Source organism: Chlorocebus sabaeus, chromosome 16 (assembly GCF_047675955.1).
Source record: "Chlorocebus sabaeus isolate Y175 chromosome 16, mChlSab1.0.hap1, whole genome shotgun sequence".
Classification (NCBI taxonomy): Eukaryota; Metazoa; Chordata; class Mammalia; order Primates; family Cercopithecidae; genus Chlorocebus; species Chlorocebus sabaeus.
In genome coordinates this window covers 73,794,459-73,815,215 of record NC_132919.1, presented here as the reverse complement: position 1 = coordinate 73,815,215, position 20,757 = coordinate 73,794,459, and the positions used below count along the sequence as shown (strand labels likewise).

General features: G+C 56.1%; 2 protein-coding genes across 7 annotated transcripts in view; one reads left to right on the top strand and one right to left on the bottom strand.

Moving 5' to 3' along the window:
• The window catches only part of CDK5RAP3 (CDK5 regulatory subunit associated protein 3), a 174,434-nt gene extending 159,001 nt beyond the window's left edge, over nucleotides 1-15,433 (bottom strand). For both annotated transcript variants that reach the window (XM_008012975.3, XM_037993240.2), the window contains exon 1: nucleotides 15,423-15,433. The gene's annotated coding sequence lies outside the window, so the exon portion shown is untranslated. The remainder of the gene's footprint in view (nucleotides 1-15,422) is intronic.
• On the top strand, nucleotides 364-16,048 carry OSBPL7 (oxysterol binding protein like 7). 5 transcript variants are annotated; one of them, XM_073005376.1, is made up of 24 exons: nucleotides 364-529; nucleotides 1,563-1,674; nucleotides 2,993-3,154; nucleotides 3,262-3,387; nucleotides 3,575-3,628; nucleotides 4,245-4,358; nucleotides 4,728-4,838; nucleotides 4,958-5,075; nucleotides 5,974-6,077; nucleotides 6,461-6,553; nucleotides 6,638-6,770; nucleotides 6,851-6,945; nucleotides 7,134-7,229; nucleotides 7,982-8,119; nucleotides 8,759-8,852; nucleotides 9,538-9,785; nucleotides 9,969-10,106; nucleotides 12,648-12,711; nucleotides 12,810-12,888; nucleotides 13,937-14,081; nucleotides 14,195-14,339; nucleotides 14,425-14,551; nucleotides 14,755-14,877; nucleotides 15,016-16,048. In XM_073005376.1, the coding sequence occupies exons 3-24, from the start codon at nucleotides 3,080-3,082 to the stop codon at nucleotides 15,122-15,124; spliced, it is 2,529 nt and encodes an 842-aa protein (XP_072861477.1). In that variant the 5' UTR covers nucleotides 364-529; nucleotides 1,563-1,674; nucleotides 2,993-3,079; the 3' UTR covers nucleotides 15,125-16,048. The 5 variants fall into 5 exon arrangements, 2 of the variants coding, with proteins under 2 accessions (XP_072861477.1, XP_008011155.1); XR_501125.3 differs by lacking the exon at nucleotides 364-529 and having other exon boundaries at nucleotides 1,510-1,674; nucleotides 15,016-15,195; nucleotides 15,757-16,048; XR_501124.3 differs by lacking the exon at nucleotides 364-529 and having other exon boundaries at nucleotides 1,510-1,674; nucleotides 15,016-15,195; nucleotides 15,708-16,048.
• Nucleotides 16,049-20,757: the final 4,709 nt, after the last annotated feature.

Sequence of the window (20,757 nt, the reverse complement as noted above, 5' to 3'; positions counted from 1 at the left end):
CCGCACATGCTTGCCCTGTTAAAGGCAGCTGACAGCTGTATACCCACTAGCTAACATGTCTCTGGTGGTTCTGGACAAAAGGCCTGTGGGAAAACTAGGATTCTCTGTTAATGGGGAGTTCTGAGAGCTCTAGGGTAGGAGGCCTTATGCAAGTCTTCATGAACCAGACATTACTAATAAAGGAGATGGGATGCTTAACTCGAAGCCCATCGTCATCCTTGATTGGAGCACATTCTGGGTGGATGCAGGGGTGACCCGGGGAGGGTGGCTGTTCAACATTGTTTCTCGGACTTGAAGCAATGCCACCGCTTCCTTAGTCTTGGACAGGCACTGTCTGGCGGGGATGATCTGCAGCAGCCTTTTTGTGGCCTGGGCCAGGACCAGCTTCCCACAGTGCCTCGCCCTGTGCTGTATGCTCGGGATGCTCAATCACTGGGAAGTGACTTAAAAGGCCCTTGAGGCTCCTGGATGCCAGAGCTTGTCTGACCAGTGCTGCCCAGTGCTCCTGTCCCTCCAAGAACCCTGCCAGGTACTAACAATGCCCTCCACCTGGGGTGGCTGGAGCAGCACTGAGGCTCTGAATAAAGGCAAGACAGTGGGTGTCCCTGAGAGATATGTGAGACCCTGAAATGTGAACCAGGCCCAGTGAGGATGAAGTGGAAGGGATAAGTGGCCTAAGTCACTTTTGGGGTCAGAGAAGAAACTTGAATCACATCCTTCACCTGAGGCCCCACCTACTTCTTTCCAGAAAAGACTACTTTTTTCCAGAAAACTTTGCTGCACTTGAAGCTGTAGGTCTGTGCCACCTTCATTTGAATGAATTTTAGACCTTTGTTAAGAGCTGATTTTTCATGAGAATTGAGCAGCTGGACACAGTACTCCAGCAGAAGGGTAAAGGGAAGGGAGGGGACCAGCATTGCAGCCCTTTTAACAGCAGCTGTGACTGCCCCAGGCCTGCTCCTGATCAAGACACTGCAGGATGTAGGGTGTCATCGTATGCACAGGCACTTTTAGATCCCTGTGGGGCCTGACCTAGTGGGGCATCACCCCAATGAAGGGCCTCAGTGTGGGGACTGCTGGCTGTCCCTCTTCTGGCTTGACTGCCCCTGCTGACTGTGCTCTTGGCACTCTCTTACTGTCCCAGAGGGGGCATCTGTCCCTCCACCATCAACCTGATACTTTTGCTGGCTCCAAATTTTGCAGTCTATTTTCAGATGTAAAATGAGAGGTGGGGGGTGGGGGTTAATTAGGAATTGGCCTTGGGCACTAACAGGGTCACTGGCGTGGTAGTCTGAATAAAGCCTTTACCACCACTGGCGTATAGCCAGCAGTTCCCCAGTCCTCTGATCTATCTGGAAGCATGCCCAGTGGGGACTGTGCCCCGCTCCCAAGCCACATGGATACTAGGGCGGTCTGCTCAGCCCTGAGTCCTCCAGGGAGCAGGGGGGCAGAGCTGAGCGGTTGCCCGGAGCTTGGCGGGAGGAGGGGACAGGGGAGAGGGAGGTGGGGAGATCCGGCTAGAGGAGAGGCTCCGACGTCTCCTTCCTTCCTGGTTCCTGCAGCAGCTGCTGCCACTGCTCAGCTTGGTGAGGAGGGAGCCGGTGACTCGGAGACGGTGACTCAGAGGCAGAGCGGTGTGAGGGCCAAGGAGCACTGGCGTCCATGGACCCTGGGGTAAGGGGGCTGCGTGGCAGCAGCTGACATTCCTGAGAAGAGCTTCCTCCCACCTGAAGCTGGTGGGTCTGCTTCCGAGATGGTGGGAATGGAGGTGGAGAGGGGGCACCCACCTGGCTCGCCTAGACCCCTCACCTTCCTACCGATAGAGCCTCCCCCTCCACCCACAAGCAGTGAGGGGCCGGGATCCCCACAGGGCCCAGAGAAGGGCACAGAGATACCTGAACACCGGAAGACTTTGGGAACTTTCAATGGCTGAATGCAGGAGTTTCCTCCCAGGTCAGCCTCTTGCAGCAAGGGTCCCTCTGCCCCAACCTCCGGGGCACCCGTTCCTGCCACATCCCTGCCCGTTCTGGGCCTCAGTTCCTCAGCTGCTTGCTAGCTCCATTAGAAGATCTGGGCTGCTTCCCCCACCTCAAACCAGCCTTGCCCCTCCAGGCCCCTCCCCCGTCTCACACACGCAGAGCCTCCTGCATTATTGATCTCCCTGTGGAGCCAGGATGGCCAGGGCCAGTGCCAAGGGTGCCTTTGGGCACTGCTGCAGGACCTGTGCAGACCTGGGCATGTCCTGGGCCCCCTCTTCTCTCATGAAGTGTCTCTTTTAGCCCAGTGTCTTGCCCTCTCTGGGTGGGTGGCACTTCTCAGAGCCCCAAGGACTGGGACGGTAGACAGGGGATGGTGAGGCTTTAGGGGGCACTGAGGGTCCAAAGAGGGCATCCTAGGGGCATGTTTGGTAGGAGCAGACATGGGAAAATGGGGGCTATCTCAGGCCTCAGTTTCTCCAAGCACTAGAGAATATGGAGACTAATTGGTGGGAGACTGGGGAGTTTTCTGCAAGGGGATCATGGCAGGGAAGTCTCTGAGTCACGGTGGCAGGGTGGAGGGGTCCTGAAGGCAGAGGCAGCTGGATTGAGGAGGTCTCGCTTGTCCAGTCTCTGAACCCCTCTGTCTCTTCTTGGAGCCTCTTCTGTCACTCCCTTTCTTCACCTCTGAGCACTCCCAGGGAAGCCTCTAAAGAAAGCACTGAATATTTCCTGGAGTCCCAAAGTATGTGCCTTGTGCCCAAGGCAGGCTGCGCATATGTCTTGTGGTTTTCCCTGGGCATCTGCCTGTCTGCTGTGTGCTAGTTCATGTCTCAGGGCAGTGTCCATATCAGGTGAAAATGGGTGGGGTCAGGACAGAGGGGCAGACTTGGGAGAGGCATGGCAGGTGAGCAGAGGGTGTGTTGGTGAGCCCTTATCTCAGAGGATGTGGGAGGGGTTGGAGGCGGGGAAGGTGATCAGAATTTGCGCCAAGGGGGTCTTTCTCTTGCTTCAAGGACTCTATCAGGAGCAGGTGACATCCTTCCCCTTCCACCCTGCTCTCTGCTCTACGTCCCCAGCAGGGAGTGGCCTCTCCCTTCTCCATGGACTTCCAAGAGAGGGACCCGCCCTTCCTGCCTGAGAGCGCTCAGTCCTCAAAGCCCAGCAGTGCTCAGCAGGTCAGAGAGCGTGAAAGCAGTGGTGGGTGGGCCAAGCTTGAACCGGACCGGGAGGGGCCAAGGTGGCCATCTCACCAGTGCTCCCCTCCCTCTGTCCTGGACTGCAGGCCTCTGAGCTGTGGGAGGTGGTGGAGGAGCCTCGGGGCAGGCTGGGGATAGAGGGTGTCATGCCTGAGAGGCAGGAAGGTCACCTGCTCAAGAAGAGGAAGTGGCCTCTGAAGGGCTGGCACAAGGTAGGGTGGGCAGGCAAAGGGAGGGGCCAGACATGGGGGCGGTGTGGGAATGGGGGGCAGCTGCCAGGCAGTCCAATGGTGTTTGCATGATGAGAAAGAAAAGAAAAGCTAATTTGTGTGGTTACCCTCTCCCTCATGCCCTTCCTCTTGGCCTCCTGGGTCCTGTCACTCCTGGGCAACATCACAGAGATACTTTGTGCTCGAGGATGGAATCCTTCATTATGCAACTACCCGGCAAGACGTGAGTCCGGGCAGTGGCTTGGGGTTGTGGGAGGAGTCTGGCCCCAGTATGCCCTGGGCAGGCACGGGGTATCCGGAATCGACCAGAGCAGGGTCCACCACTTGCTGAATGTGTGATCTTGGGCGAGTTACATCCCTGGGCCGTAGCTTCCTCATCTCTAACAGGAGAGCACCTTCCCCCAGGTGCAGAGCTGTCATGGTAAGGGAGGTCATACACACAAGGCTCTCTGGACAGGGCAGAATAAGTGCCCAAGAAATGGGGTCTTTACCACTCTCATCCTGGTCCCATTCTCAGGCTGGGAACGAGGAACTGAAGGCCTGAGTACCCAGGATCTCTCTGGGAGGGCGTTGCCTTCCACAACCCTCCAGACCCCTGAGGGTGGGAATAGTTTTTCTTGATCTGTGACTTCTTAGAGCTCAAGATGTGACTTGATATAGGGGAGCGCTCTGCACATGGGAGGATGATTGACAAGTCTCTACTGATAGTGTGACTTGGACATGAGAGTGAACCTGCCATCTGGCCCTTGAACCTAGAATGGCTTCAGGGAGATGGTAGCTCTATGGCTCTGAGAGCCTAAAATAGGTCCCCTGTACCCCCACCAACACTTCACTCCCAGATCACCAAGGGGAAGCTCCATGGCTCCATCGATGTCCGGTTGTCAGTCATGTCCATCAACAAAAAGGCCCAGCGCATTGACCTTGACACTGAAGACAACATCTACCACCTCAAGGTGACATCCCTGGGAGGCAGGATATGTGTTGGCCCCCAGCCTGGCAGAGGCATTGGAACACACAGGGGCAGGGCCTGAGGGTCTGTGGAGCTCAGGGTCTGTCTCTGAGTTTGACAAGAAGTAAGTTTCCATCCTGTAAAAACCGCCAAGGGCAAACCTGCACTTCTTGGTTGTTGCATGGACAGGCACAGATCTAAGGGCTCAGAAACCTGGGCACCTTGCACTCTGTGTCTCTGCAAGTGAGCTTTGCACAAACCTGGCTCTGTAAGAAGGGACTCTGCTTGTCTGGGGACCAGAGCCCTGACTTCTTGCTCTTGGAAAGTGGTCCCTCCCTTCAGATAGCCCTCCCCCTCTCCATCACTTCTGCAGATCAAATCCCAGGACCTGTTCCAGAGCTGGGTGGCACAGCTGCGTGCCCACCGCCTAGCCCACCGCCTGGACATGTCCCGTGGCACACTGCCCAGTACCGCTCACCGGAAGGTAAGGTGGACCCTGGGGTGCAGGCAGGTAATATGACAATTCAGGGGCAGGGGCTATGGGGAACTGTGAGACCCAGGGAGGTGGGCACCATCCTTCCTGACCCTGGGCTCATCCCACAGGTTCCTGGTGCCCAGCTTCCAACAGCAGCTGCTGCCTCAGCCCTACCTGGGCTTGGACCGCGGGAGAAGGTGTCTTCCTGGCTGAGGGACAGTGATGGGCTGGACCGTTGCTCTCATGGTGAGGGTCCCTAGACACAGCACCTCCAAGGGTAGGGCCCAAGCTGGCAGGTCTAGATAGCATTAGCAAGATGGGAAAATATTACTTCCATCCCCACCTCAGGGAGACCCAATTTAATGAGACAGCCTCTGCCTCCAAAGAGATCCAATCTACTTGGCCCTGTCCTGGGCAGTCCCAGTCTTACAGAAGAGTAAGAATCTGTCAGGGCACATAGACAGACATGGATGCAGGGACGGGAATCATGACAAAGCAGATACTGAATACCCACACAGGGCAGGGGCCTGAGGAGTAGTGCCAGGGAAGGGGTGTGCTCTAGAAAAGGGTTCCTGCAGTAGGGTCTGTGAAGTTGGCCTGAAGGGAGAAGTGTAAACCAAGTAGAGAGAGGCAGGGCAGGGTGAGCACATCCCCGGTCTACTCAAAGGCAGCAGAGGTGAGGTGTGGTCTAGAGACAGAGTAGAAATTAGGCTTCAGGCCCTCCCAGGAAACCAGGGGGCACCACACCCACAGGGGTAGGGACCCGAGCTCTTGAGCGGGTAACAGGGAGCAGTATCAGGATCTCCACGAAGTCAGTGTTGGGAGAATCATGTCCTTGAGGCTGGACTTGGTGGTTCACGCCTGTAATCCCACCACATTGGGAAACCAAGGCAGTCAGATCACCTGAGGTCAGGAGTTCAAGGCCAGCCTGACCAACATAGTGAAACCCCATCTCTACTAAAAATACAAAATAATTAGCCAGGCGTGGTGGCACATGCCTGTAATCCCAGCTACTCGGGAGGCTGAGGCAGGAGAATCACTTGAACCCGGGAGGCAGAGGTTGCAGTGACCTGAGATCATGCCATTCCACTCTAGCCTGGGCAAAAAGAAGAGAGAGTGATGTCCTTGTTCTTTCTTGCCACAGAGCTCTCTGAGTGTCAGGGGAAGCTCCAGGAACTACACAGGCTCCTCCAGAGCCTGGAGTCCCTGCACCGAATCCCCTCAGCCCCTGTTATCCCTACACACCAGGTAAGATCCAGGGGAACACACAGGGTCCTGCTCAGGCCCCCAATCCCATCATTTCCCCAGGATGGGTCCTATTCCTCCCACATCGCTGCAGTTTCCTGGAGAGCCACGCATCGCCTGGTTTCCTCCCTACCCCTGCCCCATGTCCAAACTCTGTCAAGGCTGTCTCTGTTCCTCCACACCCATGCCTCTGCCGGGGTGGCTGTCATCTTCCACTGGGATGTCAGTTGTCTCTATCCACTGGCCTGAGCGGCCCCACCCTCTGTGCTGGGTAATCTGCGGCCTCCTCCATGGTGTAGGAGGCCGTCTACCTCTCCCAGGCTGTGACGGTTGCTGCCCCTTTTCCCCACCCTGTGAGCAAAATTGCCCCCACCTTGACTTGCCAGGCCTCAGTGACAACTGAAAGACCCAAGAAGGGGAAACGGACCAGCCGCATGTGGTGTACCCAGAGCTTTGCCAAGGATGATACCATTGGACGGGTGAGGTGGGGCGTGCACCTCACATAGCCGGGGCAGGATGCTCTAAGGAGGCCGGCCCCTTCAGCCCTTCCCCTTCACCAACAGGTTGGTCGTCTCCACGGCTCTGTTCCCAACCTATCTCGCTACCTGGAGTCTCGGGACTCCTCAGGCACCCGTGGGCTGCCACCCACAGACTATGCCCACCTGCAGCGCAGCTTCTGGGCCCTGGCCCAGAAGGGTAAGTGCATGCTGGGAGAGGCTGATAGGGAGCGGGCAGGAGTGAGCGAGGACTCTGATGGTCTGCCACACCCCCTTTAGTGCACAGCTCCCTCAGCAGCGTCCTGGCCGCCCTCACCACGGAACGGGACCGACTGAGGGATATGCACCAGGGCTCAGAGTTGTCAAGGATGGGGGTGAGGCCTGGGGGACAGGGTGGCTGGTGGGGGGAGAGGGCTTGAAGCTGAGGACTGCCAGCCTGGGGTCCGATAGCAGATCTGGGTGAGGGTGGGGGTTTGGCAGAGGCAGTCTCTGCAGAGAGGAGGTGGCAAGGTGGGGAGGACCTCATCCTCCTGGCACCGTGTCCCTCACCCTCTCCCTGCAGGTCTCCGAGGCCCCCACTGGCCAGAGGCGCCTCCACTCACTGTCCACCTCCTCCGACACCACGGCGGACTCTTTCAGCTCCCTCAACCCTGAGGAGGTGCGGAGCCAGGGTGGGTTGTGGGGGCCGATTCTCCTGCGCCTTCTCTCCCAGCGGGAGCCAAGGCCCAGGGCAGTGGGCAAGGTTGATTTTTAGTCCCAAGATAGCCCCAAAATTTGGCTCCACTGTCTTTCCCATAAGGTTGGCGACAGCCCCATCTCAGTCATTTTGTAACAATGTGCAGGGTACTTTTTATTTTAATTCAGAGTCCTCTGATGCAGTGATTCTCACCCTCAACATAACAAAACTGAGGCTCAAAGGGTCTAACGGGTGAGCTGAGGCTCCTGCAATTATAGGTGGGCTGCACTGAGACTCGGGCTCTAAGCACAGACTCTGGAGCTGCATTCCACGGGTTCAAATCTGGCTCTGCTGCCTGCCAGCTTTGTGATCCTGGGCCTCAGCGTCCCAATCTGCAAATTGGGGGTGATAATTGCACCTACCTCACGGGGTGGGTGTCAGGATTGAGTGGGTTAGTGCACACAGAGGGCTTGGAGTGGGGCTCAGGGTCAGTGCCAGGAAGTGTAAGCAGTCATCATGGAGCCTGCGTGCCCTCACTCCCAGGCCAGGGCTCATTCTACTATGCCTTTGTCCCCTGCTCACTCCCCTCTGCCTCTTCTGCTCAGAAGGTGTCTGACTCAGCAAAAGTGCCCGGTTATGCCTCCCTCTCACGGGAACTGTCAGGCAAGCGGGTGCCCAACCTGATTCCCCCGGCTTGGACCCGGAGCCTGACATCCATCTGGTTGCTCCCACAGCAAGAAGCTCTGTACATGAAGGGGCGCGAGCTCACCCCCCAGCTGTCGCAGACCAGCATCCTGTCCCTTGCTGATTCCCATACAGAGTTCTTCGATGCCTGTGAGGTTCTCCTGTCCGCCAGCTCTTCTGAGAATGAGGTGAGGGAAGAGGGAAGCTGGCAGTGAGGCGGGGCGGTTGGGGGCGACCTTGGGAACAGAAGGGTGGGGTCCACAGAGACCACAGATTCCTCAGCCCCTTCTCACCACCTCAGCTACTGTCTCTGGGAATATGTCCAGATCAGTTGGGTTTGTGTGGCCCTGCTCAGAAATCTCTGCTGGGGACTCTTCTCCTAGAGGAGTGTGACATTTTTATCCCCATGGGGTTCTCCTGAAACTACTGCCACAGTTGCAACCCCAGTCATCTTCCTATGACCCTGTCTCAGCTTCAGCGCTCCCTTGATCCCCTCTTCTCAGACCCTGAACCTCAGTAATCCCCAACTTACCTTCTGTCTGTGTCCCACCAAGTCCCTGAGCTTTCTCCCACCAGCCACAGGGCCAAGTCCCTGAGCTTTCTACCACCAGCCACAGGACCCGGCCCTCCCTTTCCCAAGGTGGCTGGGCACACTCTGTGATGCCAGGTGTCCCGGGGCAATGTCTTAGGGCTCAGAGCTCCCCCAATACATTCTCTTCCCCTTCCCACCAAAGGGCTAGCTGGGCAGATTCTTGCCAGGCCCTGGGCACTGCCCAGCTGCCCGGGGGAGGCCCAGTCTGCCCGGCCTGTCATCTGTCCCGGCCCAGGGCTCAGAGGAGGAGGAGTCGTGTACCAGTGAAATCACCACCAGCCTGTCTGAGGAGGTGCTGGACCTCAGGGGAGCTGAGCGCTGTCAGAAAGGTGCCAGCTGGGTGGGCAGGCAGGGAGGGGTGGGAGGCAGGTGGAAAAACAGGGTTTGTCCACAGCCCAGGCCCATGCAAAGGCCATCCCTTGTGGTGACTGATGGGCTAGTGGCTTTGGGTGCTGACCCCAGGAGCTAAGGAAGGCCAGGTCATGAACTGCGAAATATTCCAGGAGCAGCTCTGCTGGGACGGCCAGGCTCCGGCCTTGGGGCTGGCCTCTGTTGCAGCAGGCTTGCCTAGAGCCTTGGAGGGAGGCAAGAGATCCCACTTTGCTGCTTGTTAGCAGTGTGGCTCTGGACCTGTCATTTTACTTCTGAGAGCCTATTTCCTCATCCATAAGATGGGCTGGGTAATCTGCACTCTGACCTCTGTTTCTGTGTTTCTAAAGGGAACGAAAGGCAAGGGTGAGGACTCAGGAGGGGCTCCTGGGGTGCAGGGTTTCTGGCAGTGGGAACCGTCCGCCCCTTTGCATGGCTCCCACCCCTGCCAGCCAACTCAGTCCCTGGGAACTTGTCAGCAGTTAGAGCCCCAGTCACCCTGCCCTGCTGTGAGTCGAGACACGGGCTCAGGGGGGAGTGTCCCAGGGGCTTGGGAGGCAGCTGGGCCCTGGACTGGGCTGTGGGCTTGCCGTGTCTGGGATGGCTGGTGCCCAGTTGGAGAGTGACATGGCAGGGCGGCCCCAGGGGGGTGTGTTCCAGGGAGACCCATGGGGCCACCCCGCCGTCGCTGCCTGCCGGCGGCCAGCGGACCTGGGGCTGACGTGAGCCTGTGGAACATTCTGCGCAACAACATCGGCAAAGACCTGTCCAAGGTGTCAATGCCTGTGCAGCTCAACGAGCCGCTCAACACTCTGCAGCGACTCTGCGAGGAGCTGGAGTACAGCAGCCTCCTGGACCAGGCCAGCCGCATCGCCGACCCCTGCGAGCGCATGGTACCTGCTACCGGTCCTTATGCCCAGCCCAAGGCTGCTTCCTTCTCCCTGGGACCTTTTCTCCCAGAAAATCCTGGCTGGGCTGTTCCTTGCTGCTGAAGTTCCACCCCAAGATCCCATAGTTTGCTTGCTTGGGGTGGCGGCCCCATTCTCAGCACCCTGCACCTGCCTTGCTCCCCGCAGGTGTACATCGCAGCCTTTGCTGTCTCAGCCTACTCCTCTACATACCACCGAGCTGGCTGCAAGCCCTTCAACCCTGTCCTGGGGGAGACCTATGAGTGTGAGCGGCCTGACCGAGGCTTCCGCTTCATCAGTGAGCAGGTGTGGCCTTGGGAGAAGACGGCTGGCCTTGGGTGTCTGGGGCAAGGAGAGACCTGGGCTTTGGGACCAGAGCTGGGGCAGAGAGACCAGGGCCTGGGAGAGGAGCATGGGCAGTTGGCTCTGTGCCGGGCTCTGTGGTGTTCCTGGCCCACGTTCTGAGGTCCAGCCATGGGATCCCAGGAGTTCCACCTGGGAGCTCATGCTCTAGGGGCCAATCTTGGGTTAGGATGAACTGGAGGATGAATTGGAGAGAGCTGGCAGTACAGGGGCTGGGGAGAATAGGATGTTCCTTCTAGATGGTGTAGAGGAATGCACGGAGCAGGCTTGGGAAGGTTAGAGATGGGGCTGGAAGACAAGGTGGGCCAGACGCTGAGGAGTCCTGCCAGTGAAGGGAAAGAGGCTTTGGGCTTTTGTATGTGTGTTTTTAAATCCTGAAGGCATTGGCACCATGGAGGATTCGAGGCAGTGGAGTGGCTGCTCAGAATCTCAGTGTGCAAAGCACACCCGGGTGGCATATGCCTGGTTGGTGGAGGCCAACAGGGTCTGTCTTGTCATCTCTGTAGAGCTAATGAGGCCCTGCGCTTAGGCTGCGGCGTTTGGTTCAAAAGCTGTTTATGTGCTGCCCCTGACAGGGCCTGGTGCTTAGCAGGGTACTGTCTCGTGTAGGGAAAGGGGAGGTTTTTGTTGACAGGGAAAAGTCTGGGCGGCCTGATCTGGGGAATTCGGTGGGTGCATGGTGGTGCCAGTTAGCAAGGTGGACAGTGTGTGTGGGAGCACACTGACTATGTGGGCTCGGCTTCCACGGGAGATGGCCAGGAGGCTCTGGAGTCGCTGGCTTGGAGCTCCTCCAAGAGCACCAGGTGGCACTAACAGGTCGAGGAGTCGCCAGCTTAGAGGGAGGAGGACATCAAGGGAGGACTGCCCTCGGGAGGACTGCCTGCAGTGTCTAGGGAAGAGGGCAGGCAGGAGCGCTGGGAAGCCCCAAAGGGGAGGGAGCGTGGGTCCCTGGGACCTGAGGGGTGTCATCGGCTACCTGCGTGAGGAAGGTTTCCGAGATAGGATGGGGACAGAGACTGGATTGCAGAGGGTGTAGAGTGTAGGTTTTATAAAAAATAGAGAAAAAAGCAGACTATTTTCCAAAAATTTTACCATGAGGGACAGAGGAGAGAGAAGGTGGCAGTTGGTGGGGGATAAAGGTCGAGGCAGTTTGTGTGTTTGTTTGTTTGGATTTGAAGTGTTGTTGAAAACATGGTGAAGATTGACACAGTACGCTCGTGTGTACAATAGAAAATAAGCCTCCGTCTCATCCCCACGCTCCGAAGGGACTACTGCTACCAGCTTTTGGGATTCCTCCCAGAAATGTTTTACGCATATGTGAACAAAGATGTGTGTGTCTAGAAAAGAAAGGTTTGCTATTTTTTAAGGTGAAAGAAACCGAAAATCTTCATATTCAGAGAGAAAGAGAAATAAAGAGGGAAAGACTGAAGGTGTGGAAGGAGGAGGACGGGGGAACCTGGGGGGCATCGATGGGAGCAGGTTGACTGCGGCCAGAGCAGAAGGAATCACCTCCCTGACCCACCTCTGTTCTGCCGCAGACTGTGGGAGGCAAATGAGGTTTGAAGGGCCTGGCTTGTGCCTAGGTCCTCAGAGAAGGATTGGTGAGGGATGTCAAGGGCCCAGACACAGGACATTGTAGATTTAGCATTTTCTTAGTATGGGTCGTGTCTGTGTTTTGGCAACAGAGTCAGAGCCAGGGGTGTACAGAGGAGGCCAGTGCTGGCATTTCTGGCAAATGGTGGAGGTGGCTGAGGGTATTAGGTGAGAGTACTGTAAAGGGCAGGATGGGGCTAGCAGACCACGGGAGGGCAGTGCAGTTGGGGACCTGGACATCTTGGCTGGAGCCGTGGGCAACAGGGAATGGAGAGAGAGGCGAGGCAGGCAGGCTGTGGGATGTTGGAATTGAAGGCTTCAGATGTGGAGCCATTCCAAGTGGGGACAAGGCCAAGTGTTTCCAAGGGTGTGGGGTAAAGGTTGCAGGGCAATGATCAGCTTTGGGGTGGGGTGTTGGGGAGATGGTGGGGAAGAGGGTCGTCAGCAAGGGCTGCATTTCAGGCAGGGGATGAGGTCCCCACCTGTCAGGTGGTTACAGGGTGATTATCAGTTTTGGGGTGTGGTGAGGGGAGATGGTGGGGAAGAGGGTTGTCGGCGAGGGCTGGGTTTCAGGCAGGGCATGGGGTGGAGGCCTCACCTGTCACTGTTGCGGGGAACTTTTCAGGCTTGAGCAGGGGTTCTGGAGGACGCCATAGACAGGCCAGCCAGGGGAGCTCCTGAGAAAGAGGGAGCGAGAAGGGAGAACATAGAGGCCTCATGGGAAGAAGAGAGGATGATGGGTTTGGGAGATGGCCAAGGGTGATAGGGACAAGAGACCTGGAACCAACTGGTCTTGTGGTACTCAGGGGAAGTGGAGTTGGGAGTAAGGGACTTTGGGGTGCCCTAATGGTGCTCAGGGACAGCCTCAAGAGAACTTCTTTGCTCACCAAGGTCTCCCACCATCCCCCTATCTCGGCCTGCCATGCGGAGTCTGAGAACTTCGCCTTCTGGCAAGGTGAGGAGTAGAGGGCAGGGCGGGGTGGCCCTGGGCAAAGGGAACACCCTCTGGCCTTATCTCTGTTGTTCTCTCTCCCTCCCCTAATCCAATTCCAGATATGAAGTGGAAGAACAAGTTTTGGGGCAAATCCCTGGAGATTGTGCCTGTGGGAACAGTCAATGTCAGCCTGCCCAGGTGGGATTCTTAGACTCTCAGCAGCCAGGCCAAGCCACAGGCAATCCTTCAGGCTGGAGAGGACGTGGCCTTAGGGACAGGATAAGGACGGGATAGGAAGGTCTGTCCTGAAGCTGCTTGCAGTGGGGTCAGTGTCTGTAGGTTTTACACCTATATTTACAGCAGTCGCCAATAGAGAAAGATGAAAAGCCTTAGAACGTAGTAGAGCTGGAAGGGCCCATCGAGGTCATCTGACTCAGCGGCTTTCACACTTTTTTGACCATGACTCACAGTCAGAAATGCCTTTGAGACTTCAAGCCAACGCGTACACATACACACACACAGAAACCTAAATTGATCTCAGGACTTAGGGGTCACAAACAAAATTTGAAAAACTCTCATCTAGCTAATTTTACAGGCAGGGGACTGAAGCCAGAAAGAAAAAGGGTGTTGAGAGTGGTCTGGGTGTTGTGGGAGAGATCCTGGATTTTGGAGTCAGAAGCCGTGAGTTCTGCCACTCAACAGTGATGCAAATTAGCATGAGCCTATAGTCCCAGCTACTGGGGAGGCTGAGGCAGGAGAATTGCTTCAACCTGGGAGGCGGAGGTAGCAGTGAGCCGAGATTGCACCACTGTACTGCACTCCAGCCGGCCCGGGCAACAGAGCAAAAAAAAAAAAAAAAAAAGGTAGTGATGCAAGCAGCAAAAAGACTTGACACCTTGCCTGTGACATGACAGTAAAAAGTAAAACCCAAGAGAGGTGAGGATTAAGCAGGATAATGGATGTGAACATACACATGGTTCCTGGTGCCCGAGGGCAGGACACTTTGTGTATTTTCATCCGCGTTGCTCAGGCACTCAGGGGCATTGTAGATGAGCGGAGATGTGTTCATTGAATACGTTCTGTGAAGGCCGCTCTGCCTTGTGAATATAAGTCATCCTTCACTGCAGAACCAGAGCTGGGACCCCAGGGTTCCTGTCACAGACCGACGTGACCTGCTCCAGCAAGACAGGAGCCCCCTGACTCACTGGGGCCGGCCAGCTGCCCTTCCATTCCTTGTTTCTCTCAGGTTTGGGGACCACTTTGAGTGGAACAAGGTGACGTCTTGCATTCACAATGTCCTGAGCGGTCAGCGCTGGATTGAGCACTATGGGGAGGTGCTCATCCGGAACACACAGGACAGCTCCTGCCACTGCAAGATCACCTTCTGCAAGGTGCATGTGCCACCCTGACCCTGCCCATTCACCCCCGGCAGCCTCAGTCTCTGGAGGTCACCCTGGCTAAGCGGGAGAGGACACCTCCCTAACCCCTGCCTTCCCCACCCCAGGCCAAGTACTGGAGTTCCAATGTCCACGAGGTGCAGGGCGCTGTGCTCAGTCGGAGTGGCCGTGTCCTCCATCGACTCTTTGGGAAGTGGCACGAGGGGCTGTACCGGGGACCCACACCAGGTGGCCAGTGCATCTGGAAACCCAGTAAGTGGAGGGGTCACAGAGGGCTGGATGAGGCTGGAGCAGCTCAGGCATGGTACACCTACCCCAGCCCCTTGCCTTCCCCCAGACTCAATGCCCCCCGACCATGAGCGCAACTTCGGCTTCACCCAGTTTGCCCTGGAGCTGAATGAGCTGACGGCAGAGCTGAAACGGTCACTGCCTTCCACCGACACGAGGCTCCGGCCAGACCAGAGGTCAGTGCCGGATGGGTGCTAGCCTAGAACCACTTGGCTCACTCCCTCCACGGAGTACAGAGCTGGGGCTTTGTCCTTCCTTCACTGAGTGGCCTCAGAGAAATGGGGCTTGTCTAGAGGACAGAGCTGGGCAGGGACAGAGGCCTTGGGTTTGGGGGCCCCTGCAGATGGACAGTTCAACTGAGTTTGATCTGGATCCTCAGGTACCTGGAGGAGGGGAACATACAGGCTGCTGAGGCCCAGAAGAGAAGGATCGAGCAGCTGCAGCGAGACAGGCGCAAAGTCATGGAGGAAAACAACATCGTACACCAGGCTCGCTTCTTCAGGTGCCTCGGCCTCGCCCTCTGCCCTGGGTCTCCCCTTGAGCCCTGCTTGGAACAGGGCAGGTGTGGGAGGCAGCACCTTAGGACCCTAGCCTGCCTTCTAGATGTTCACCCCTCACTGCCACCGCCTTCTCCCGCCAGGCGGCAGACAGATAGCAGCGGGAAGGAGTGGTGGGTGACCAACAATACCTACTGGAGGCTGCGGGCCGAGCCAGGCTACGGGAACATGGATGGGGCCGTGCTCTGGTAGCCCTGGCCCCGGGGGCAGGAGGCTCTGGTTCCTCACTCCTCCTGCCTCCACCCCCTACCACGGACACATGGGTGAGGCCAGGCTCCCCGCTTCACTGCCCTTGAGACCAAAGGGGCAGCCCTGGCCCTCCCTCCCCTCTGCTGGCCAGAGGGGCTGCATATCAGCCCACCCCACACCCCACCGTTTGGGGTGAGAAGCAGAATCTGTGCTTCCCCAGTCTCCTTGCCCCAGACAACCAGCATGTAGGACCCTTTCCGCTTCACCATCCCCCTTCCTGTCCCCTTTGGGGTACTTGGGGGAGACTCTGGCTCCCAGGATCTGTTCCCCATTTCAGTGCCTTCCTAGGACACAGGGGACCCCTTGATTCTCCCCAGGCTTTCTGTGCCCAGGGCTCTGTCCCTGGCAGTGAGGTTGCAGTGAGTGAAGGAGAGATGATCTGTTCTCCCCTCCCCTTCCCCTGCCCATCTCCAGCATCTTCTTCCCCTTTCCTGGCCCTGCAGGGCCTTCTTCAGCTCCCTTTGGTTGGTCCCTGGCCATCCCTCCTGTCCTGGATCCCTTCTCCCTAACTGCAAAATGCCTGCAGCTTCCAGCTCCTTCGTCCCTGATCCTCAAGTGGTTCCCTCCCGTCTCAGCTCAGCGGATCCCCCAGAGTGGAGGAGGCCTCTCCGTGAGGAGGGAGCAGCCCAAGGCGCCTGGCCTCCGACCCACCGGCAGCGAGTGCGCAGGTGTGAGTGTAAGTTCATGTAGAAGAGTGTGTGCGTGTGCATCTGTCCCCTGCTTGCAGGCGAGCAGGGCTCCCTCATGTAGCCCGGCCTTCCCCCTGCTGGGGGTCCGCCACATCGCTGCTCTTTCTCACAGTCTGCCTCTGATGAGGGTGAATTGCTATGACGTTCTAAGCTCCAATAAAGACTGTCCCAGACTTTGGCCTGTGACCATTCATTGAAAAACATGTGGGCTCAAGGTCAGCGGAAAGCCCTCAGCCACTGTCATGGGTAAAATGAATTGTGTCCCCCAAGAAATGTTTCTAGTCCCCAGGCATGTGCATGTGACCTTAGTTGCACATAGTATCTTTGCAAAGACAAGTTAAAATGAGGTCACATTGGATTTGGGTGGCTCTACTCCAGTGACTGGTGTCCTTATAAGTAGAGTGAAATTTGGGCAGACAGACGTACGCAAGGGAAGACAAGTGTGTGAAACAGACACACGGGAGTCGGCCACGTGGAGACGTAGGCAGAGATGGGAGCGACGTATCTGAAAGCTGAAAGTGCCAAGGCTGCTGGCAACCGCCCGAAGCTTGGAGAGTCTGACAGAGATTCTCCCACTGAGCCTCAAGAAAGAGCCAGCCCTGCTAACACCTGGCCTCAGCTATGAGAGAATACATTCCTGTTGTTTTAGGTCACCCAATATGTGGTGTACTGTTCCAGCAACCTCAGGAATTGAATACAGGCATCACCAACCTGAGCCAAAAGCCCAGAGGTCACCCTCCCTCCTGCTTGATCCCCTGTCACTTCTACCCCAGGTGTCTCTCTGCACTGGCCTCTTCTCTCCATTTCACTGGCTAGGCTGGGCCCTCATCAACGCTTGCCTGGACTATTGCGGTGGCCTCCAGGGCGGTATTTCTTCTTCTTCTTCTTTTTTTTTTTTTTTGAGACAGAGTTTCCCTCTTGTTGCTCAGGCTGGAGTGCAATGGCGCAATCTCAGTTCACCGCAACCTCCGCCTCCCAGGTTCAAGCAATTCTCCTGCCTCAGCTTCCGAGCAGCTGGGATTAGAGGCATGCCCTCCCACGCCCAGCTTATTTTGTATTTTTAGTAGAGACAAGGTTTCTCCATGTTGGTCAGACGGCTGGTCTCAAACTCCCGACCTCAGGTGATCTGCCCGCCTAAGCCTCCCAAAGTGCTGGGATTACAGGCGTGAGCCATCGCACCCGGCTTCCAGGGCAGTATTTCAAGAGAAAATGTGGCACTTCATGTCTGCTTAAAATACATCCCCTGCTTCCCAGTGCCTAGAGGAAAATCCAAACTCTTCAACTGGTAGAAAACCACATGGCCCCTGGCCCCCTGTCTGGCACAGAGTGCTGGCCCCCACACTCAGCACCCTAAGTCAGGTCTGTGCTAGTATCCTGCTTTGACCCCCAGGATCAGTGTTCAAGGGCGGAAGGGAGGGAGGAAGAACAGGAACAGCTGCCTTTCCTCCCCTCTGCTCTTGCCCCTGGGGCCAGCTCTGATTCTGAAGCTGTGTGATCTTGGTCAGGTTGCCTTCCCCTTCTGTTCAGAGGCTTCAGTCTCTCATTTGGCTTCTTTCGTGTCTTAAAGGAGAACATCTGTGAGGTGACCCAGGCTCCTCATTTCATTCGTTCTCTCTTAGCCCCTTTCCCCCACTCCCACCCCACCACCTGCAGCAACAGCAACCCCAGTCCTGCTCTGGTTCAATTAGTGTCCCAGGAGGAAGTCATGCTTTCTTTGGGGAGTGGCAGAGTGGCAGGAACAGAGGGGGCCCCTGAGCTATGACAGCCCTTCACATTGTCATCTTTTTCTTCCTCCTCATCCCCTGCAGAGGAGTGGTGGTCCACATTTCCAGTTTATTTACAGTGTCAAAATGAACACACTTGTCCTGACACCACATGCCAGAAATAACCTTAACCCATTCCAAAAAAAGCCAAGGCCTGCACACATTCAGGATATTTTTAAACAGTATGCACTGTCCTTCTCCGGGCCCTTTCCCCTCAGAGCACCACAGCACCTGATCCACTAACCTGTGACAAACTGCCACGTATTTTAAGAACCGGGGTTTAGGCTGGGCACAGTGGCTCACACCTGTAATCCCAGCACTTTGGGAGGCAGGGGCAGGTGGATCACGAGGTCAGGAGTTCAAGACCAACCTGGCCAAGATGGTGAAACCCTGTCTCTACTAAAAATACAAAAATTAGCCAGGTGTGGTGGCATGCACCTGTAATCCCAGCTACTCGGGAGGCTGAGACAGGAGAATTGCTTGAACCCAGGAGGCAGAGATTGCACTGAGTTGAGACCATGCCACTGTATTCCAGCCTGGGCGACAGAGTGAGACTCCACCTTAAAAAAAAAAAAGAACCAGAGTTTAAAATAGACCAAATTCCCAAGTTATTTTTCCAGGGGAGACACAAAAAGCCTCAAAACTCCTCTGCCTCTGTGGCTGTGCCCTCTAAACCACCATCCTCCCCCGAGTCCTTTCCCAGGCACAGCCCAGGTACCACCTCAACAACTGGAAGGGGAGGTAAGGTTGTTTTTGCTCCTTCTGGGGCCCAGCAGATGAGGGGGCAGTCCCTTCTGAAGGACTGTGGTCTCCTTAGAAATGTCCCCCATCTGGCCAGGGCTTTGTGGGTCACTGCTGATGGGAGCTTAGGCCAGGCTGAGGGAGCCTGGGGTTCTGGCCCCAGGCTGTGCTCCATGGACAGAGTGTGAGGGGCCCACACTAGCCAGGGGTTCAGGGAGCGGTGCCACCTCCTGTCCACCAGGAATCCCAGGGTGGGGTGCTCAAGTCAGTGATCTGAGAAGGGAATGGTGGGCCCCCTTCTCAAGTCTGTCAGCCTAGTCCAGATGTCCCACAGGAGTACCCATCCCCACTGGGTCACGGGGAGCCAAGCACAGACCCAGACCTCCTGCCTTGGTTGCAGGACATGGTGGGCTTGGGGCAAAGGGGAGAGTTTGGGGGCTTAATGGCGCTTGACCAGGCTTGGAGTGCAGTAGTTTGGAAAGCCAGGGACCCGCTTCCCTAGATGAGCAAAGGAGGATGGATCTTGCACAGCAAGGGAAATGCTCAGGCCAAGCAATGCTGGCAGAGGGAGAGGAAGGTAGGCAGGAGGTGTCTCAGTTCTCATTTTGCCTCCTTGGCTCCTCCAACCCCAAACTGAGGGATTTAAGCAATCTTTTAAAATTTTATTAATTATTATTGAATAGCTGATAGGGACGCCTGGGTTGGAAGGAGGAAAAAAAAAAGTCAAAAATACATAAAACCCCCAGTTCCCTGCAACTTCTGAATAAAGGGTGTGTGTGTGTGTGTGTGTGTGTCTGTGTGTCTGTGTGTGTGTGTGTGTGTGTGTAATAAACAGAGAGGGAAAAGAGTGCTGAACCAGGTGAGAGGCCCAGGCATTCATATTCCCTCCATGAGGTCAAAGTGGAGTGAGTGTTCAGGGCAGGAGGAGGCTGCTGGGCCAGCACTGTGCCTCCCAGCTTCACCTGGATGGCATGCAGTCCAGGGGGATGTGTGCAGAGGAGTCCCACCCTCTCTGTTTCGGGGAGAATGAAGATAGTGGGGACAGTGGTGGGGTAACCCCCAGCCCCTGACCAACACCTGCTGAGAATGCAGAGATCTTACATCTGATCTCAATTCCACTGGCTCAGTCTGCCCCTGGAAGGGTGCACAGCTCTCTTATTCTAGGCTGCCCTATTCTAGTCCCAGTTCTGACACAGGCACCTTAAAGATCCTGGATTACATTGCCCAGCCATGTCCAATCCCTTTAGGGAATGCTCAAGGGACCTTGCCATTTGATCATTAGTTTAACGGTGCCTCCTTACTGCAAAGGACACATTTTATAAGTGATTTTCCCTTTTAGAGACCCTCTAGTTCTAGCAGGGGTAGAAAAGGAGGAGAGGCTCAGCACTCTCCCCCTGCAATCCATCTCTGTTCCCCTTAAGATGGTCAGGGAGGGCAGTGTAGGACTTCAGAGAGACCTTCACAAGCTGGCCTGGGTCGAGTCTTGCTCATCCAATGACCTATTTCTGGTGCAGACACTTGACCAGATCACCTGGCCTTACGTGGTAGATCAGGGACTGGTCTTCCTGATTCTTGCCACACACGCCCTCATCTTCTCCTTATCTGTACCCTAAAAGGCATTACCATCAGAGGGGAACACTGAGAGCTATCAAGATCCCGACAGGCCAGAGTTAGATATGCATGGGACTCAGGCAGCTGGTTCCAGGGGCTGGGAGAGCGTGGCTCCACGGGTGGGGGTTCTAGAGCGCTACTCAAGTCTCTCTCTTTTCTTTTAGAGACAAGGTCTCACCCAGGCTGGAGTGCAGTGGCACGATCATAGCTCATTGTAACCTTGAACACCTGGGCTCCAGCAATCTTTCTGCCTCAGCCTCCCAATTAGCTAGGACTATAGGTGCACATCACCACACCTGGCTAGTTTTTGGTTTGTTGTTTGTTTGTTTGTTTTTGTTTTGTTTTTTAATTTTTAGTAGAGATAGGGTCTCACTATGTTGTCAAGTCTGGTCTCAAACTCCTGGGATCAAGCAACTTTCCAGCCTTGGCCTCCTAAAGTGCTGGGATTACAAGCGTGAGCCACCTTGCGTGGCCCACGTCTCATTAACACATGTCATCACATGCTGCAAAGTCTTCAGGTTGCTGCAAGATGCCTCTAGGCCCTAAGGTATGTGGAGGGGGTGGTTTTGATGGGCAAGTGCAAACCGTGGGCACTATGCCCCGGGATGCCAGGCCCCTGGAGACGTTGGGCCTTGCTGACCCCTAATATGTGAGGCCCCTCAAAATGAAGCATCTGTCCAGAGGAGGGTGGGTGGGTGGGCTGGGCTCTGGGAGGGGTGTGGGTGACGAAGAGATTGGAAGGGCCAGGGCAGGAGCAGGAAGCAGAGAGAAA

Coding starts and splice junctions, on each gene's coding strand:
- OSBPL7 (XM_073005376.1), top strand. CDS start 3,080: ATGGACTTCCAAGAGAGGGACCCGCCCTTCCTGCCTGAGAGCGCTCAG. Junction 6,078..6,460: donor CTGTTATCCCTACACACCAG/GTAAGATCCAGG, acceptor TTGACTTGCCAG/GCCTCAGTGACAACTGAAAG. Junction 8,853..9,537: donor AGCTGAGCGCTGTCAGAAAG/GTGCCAGCTGGG, acceptor GGGCGGCCCCAG/GGGGGTGTGTTCCAGGGAGA.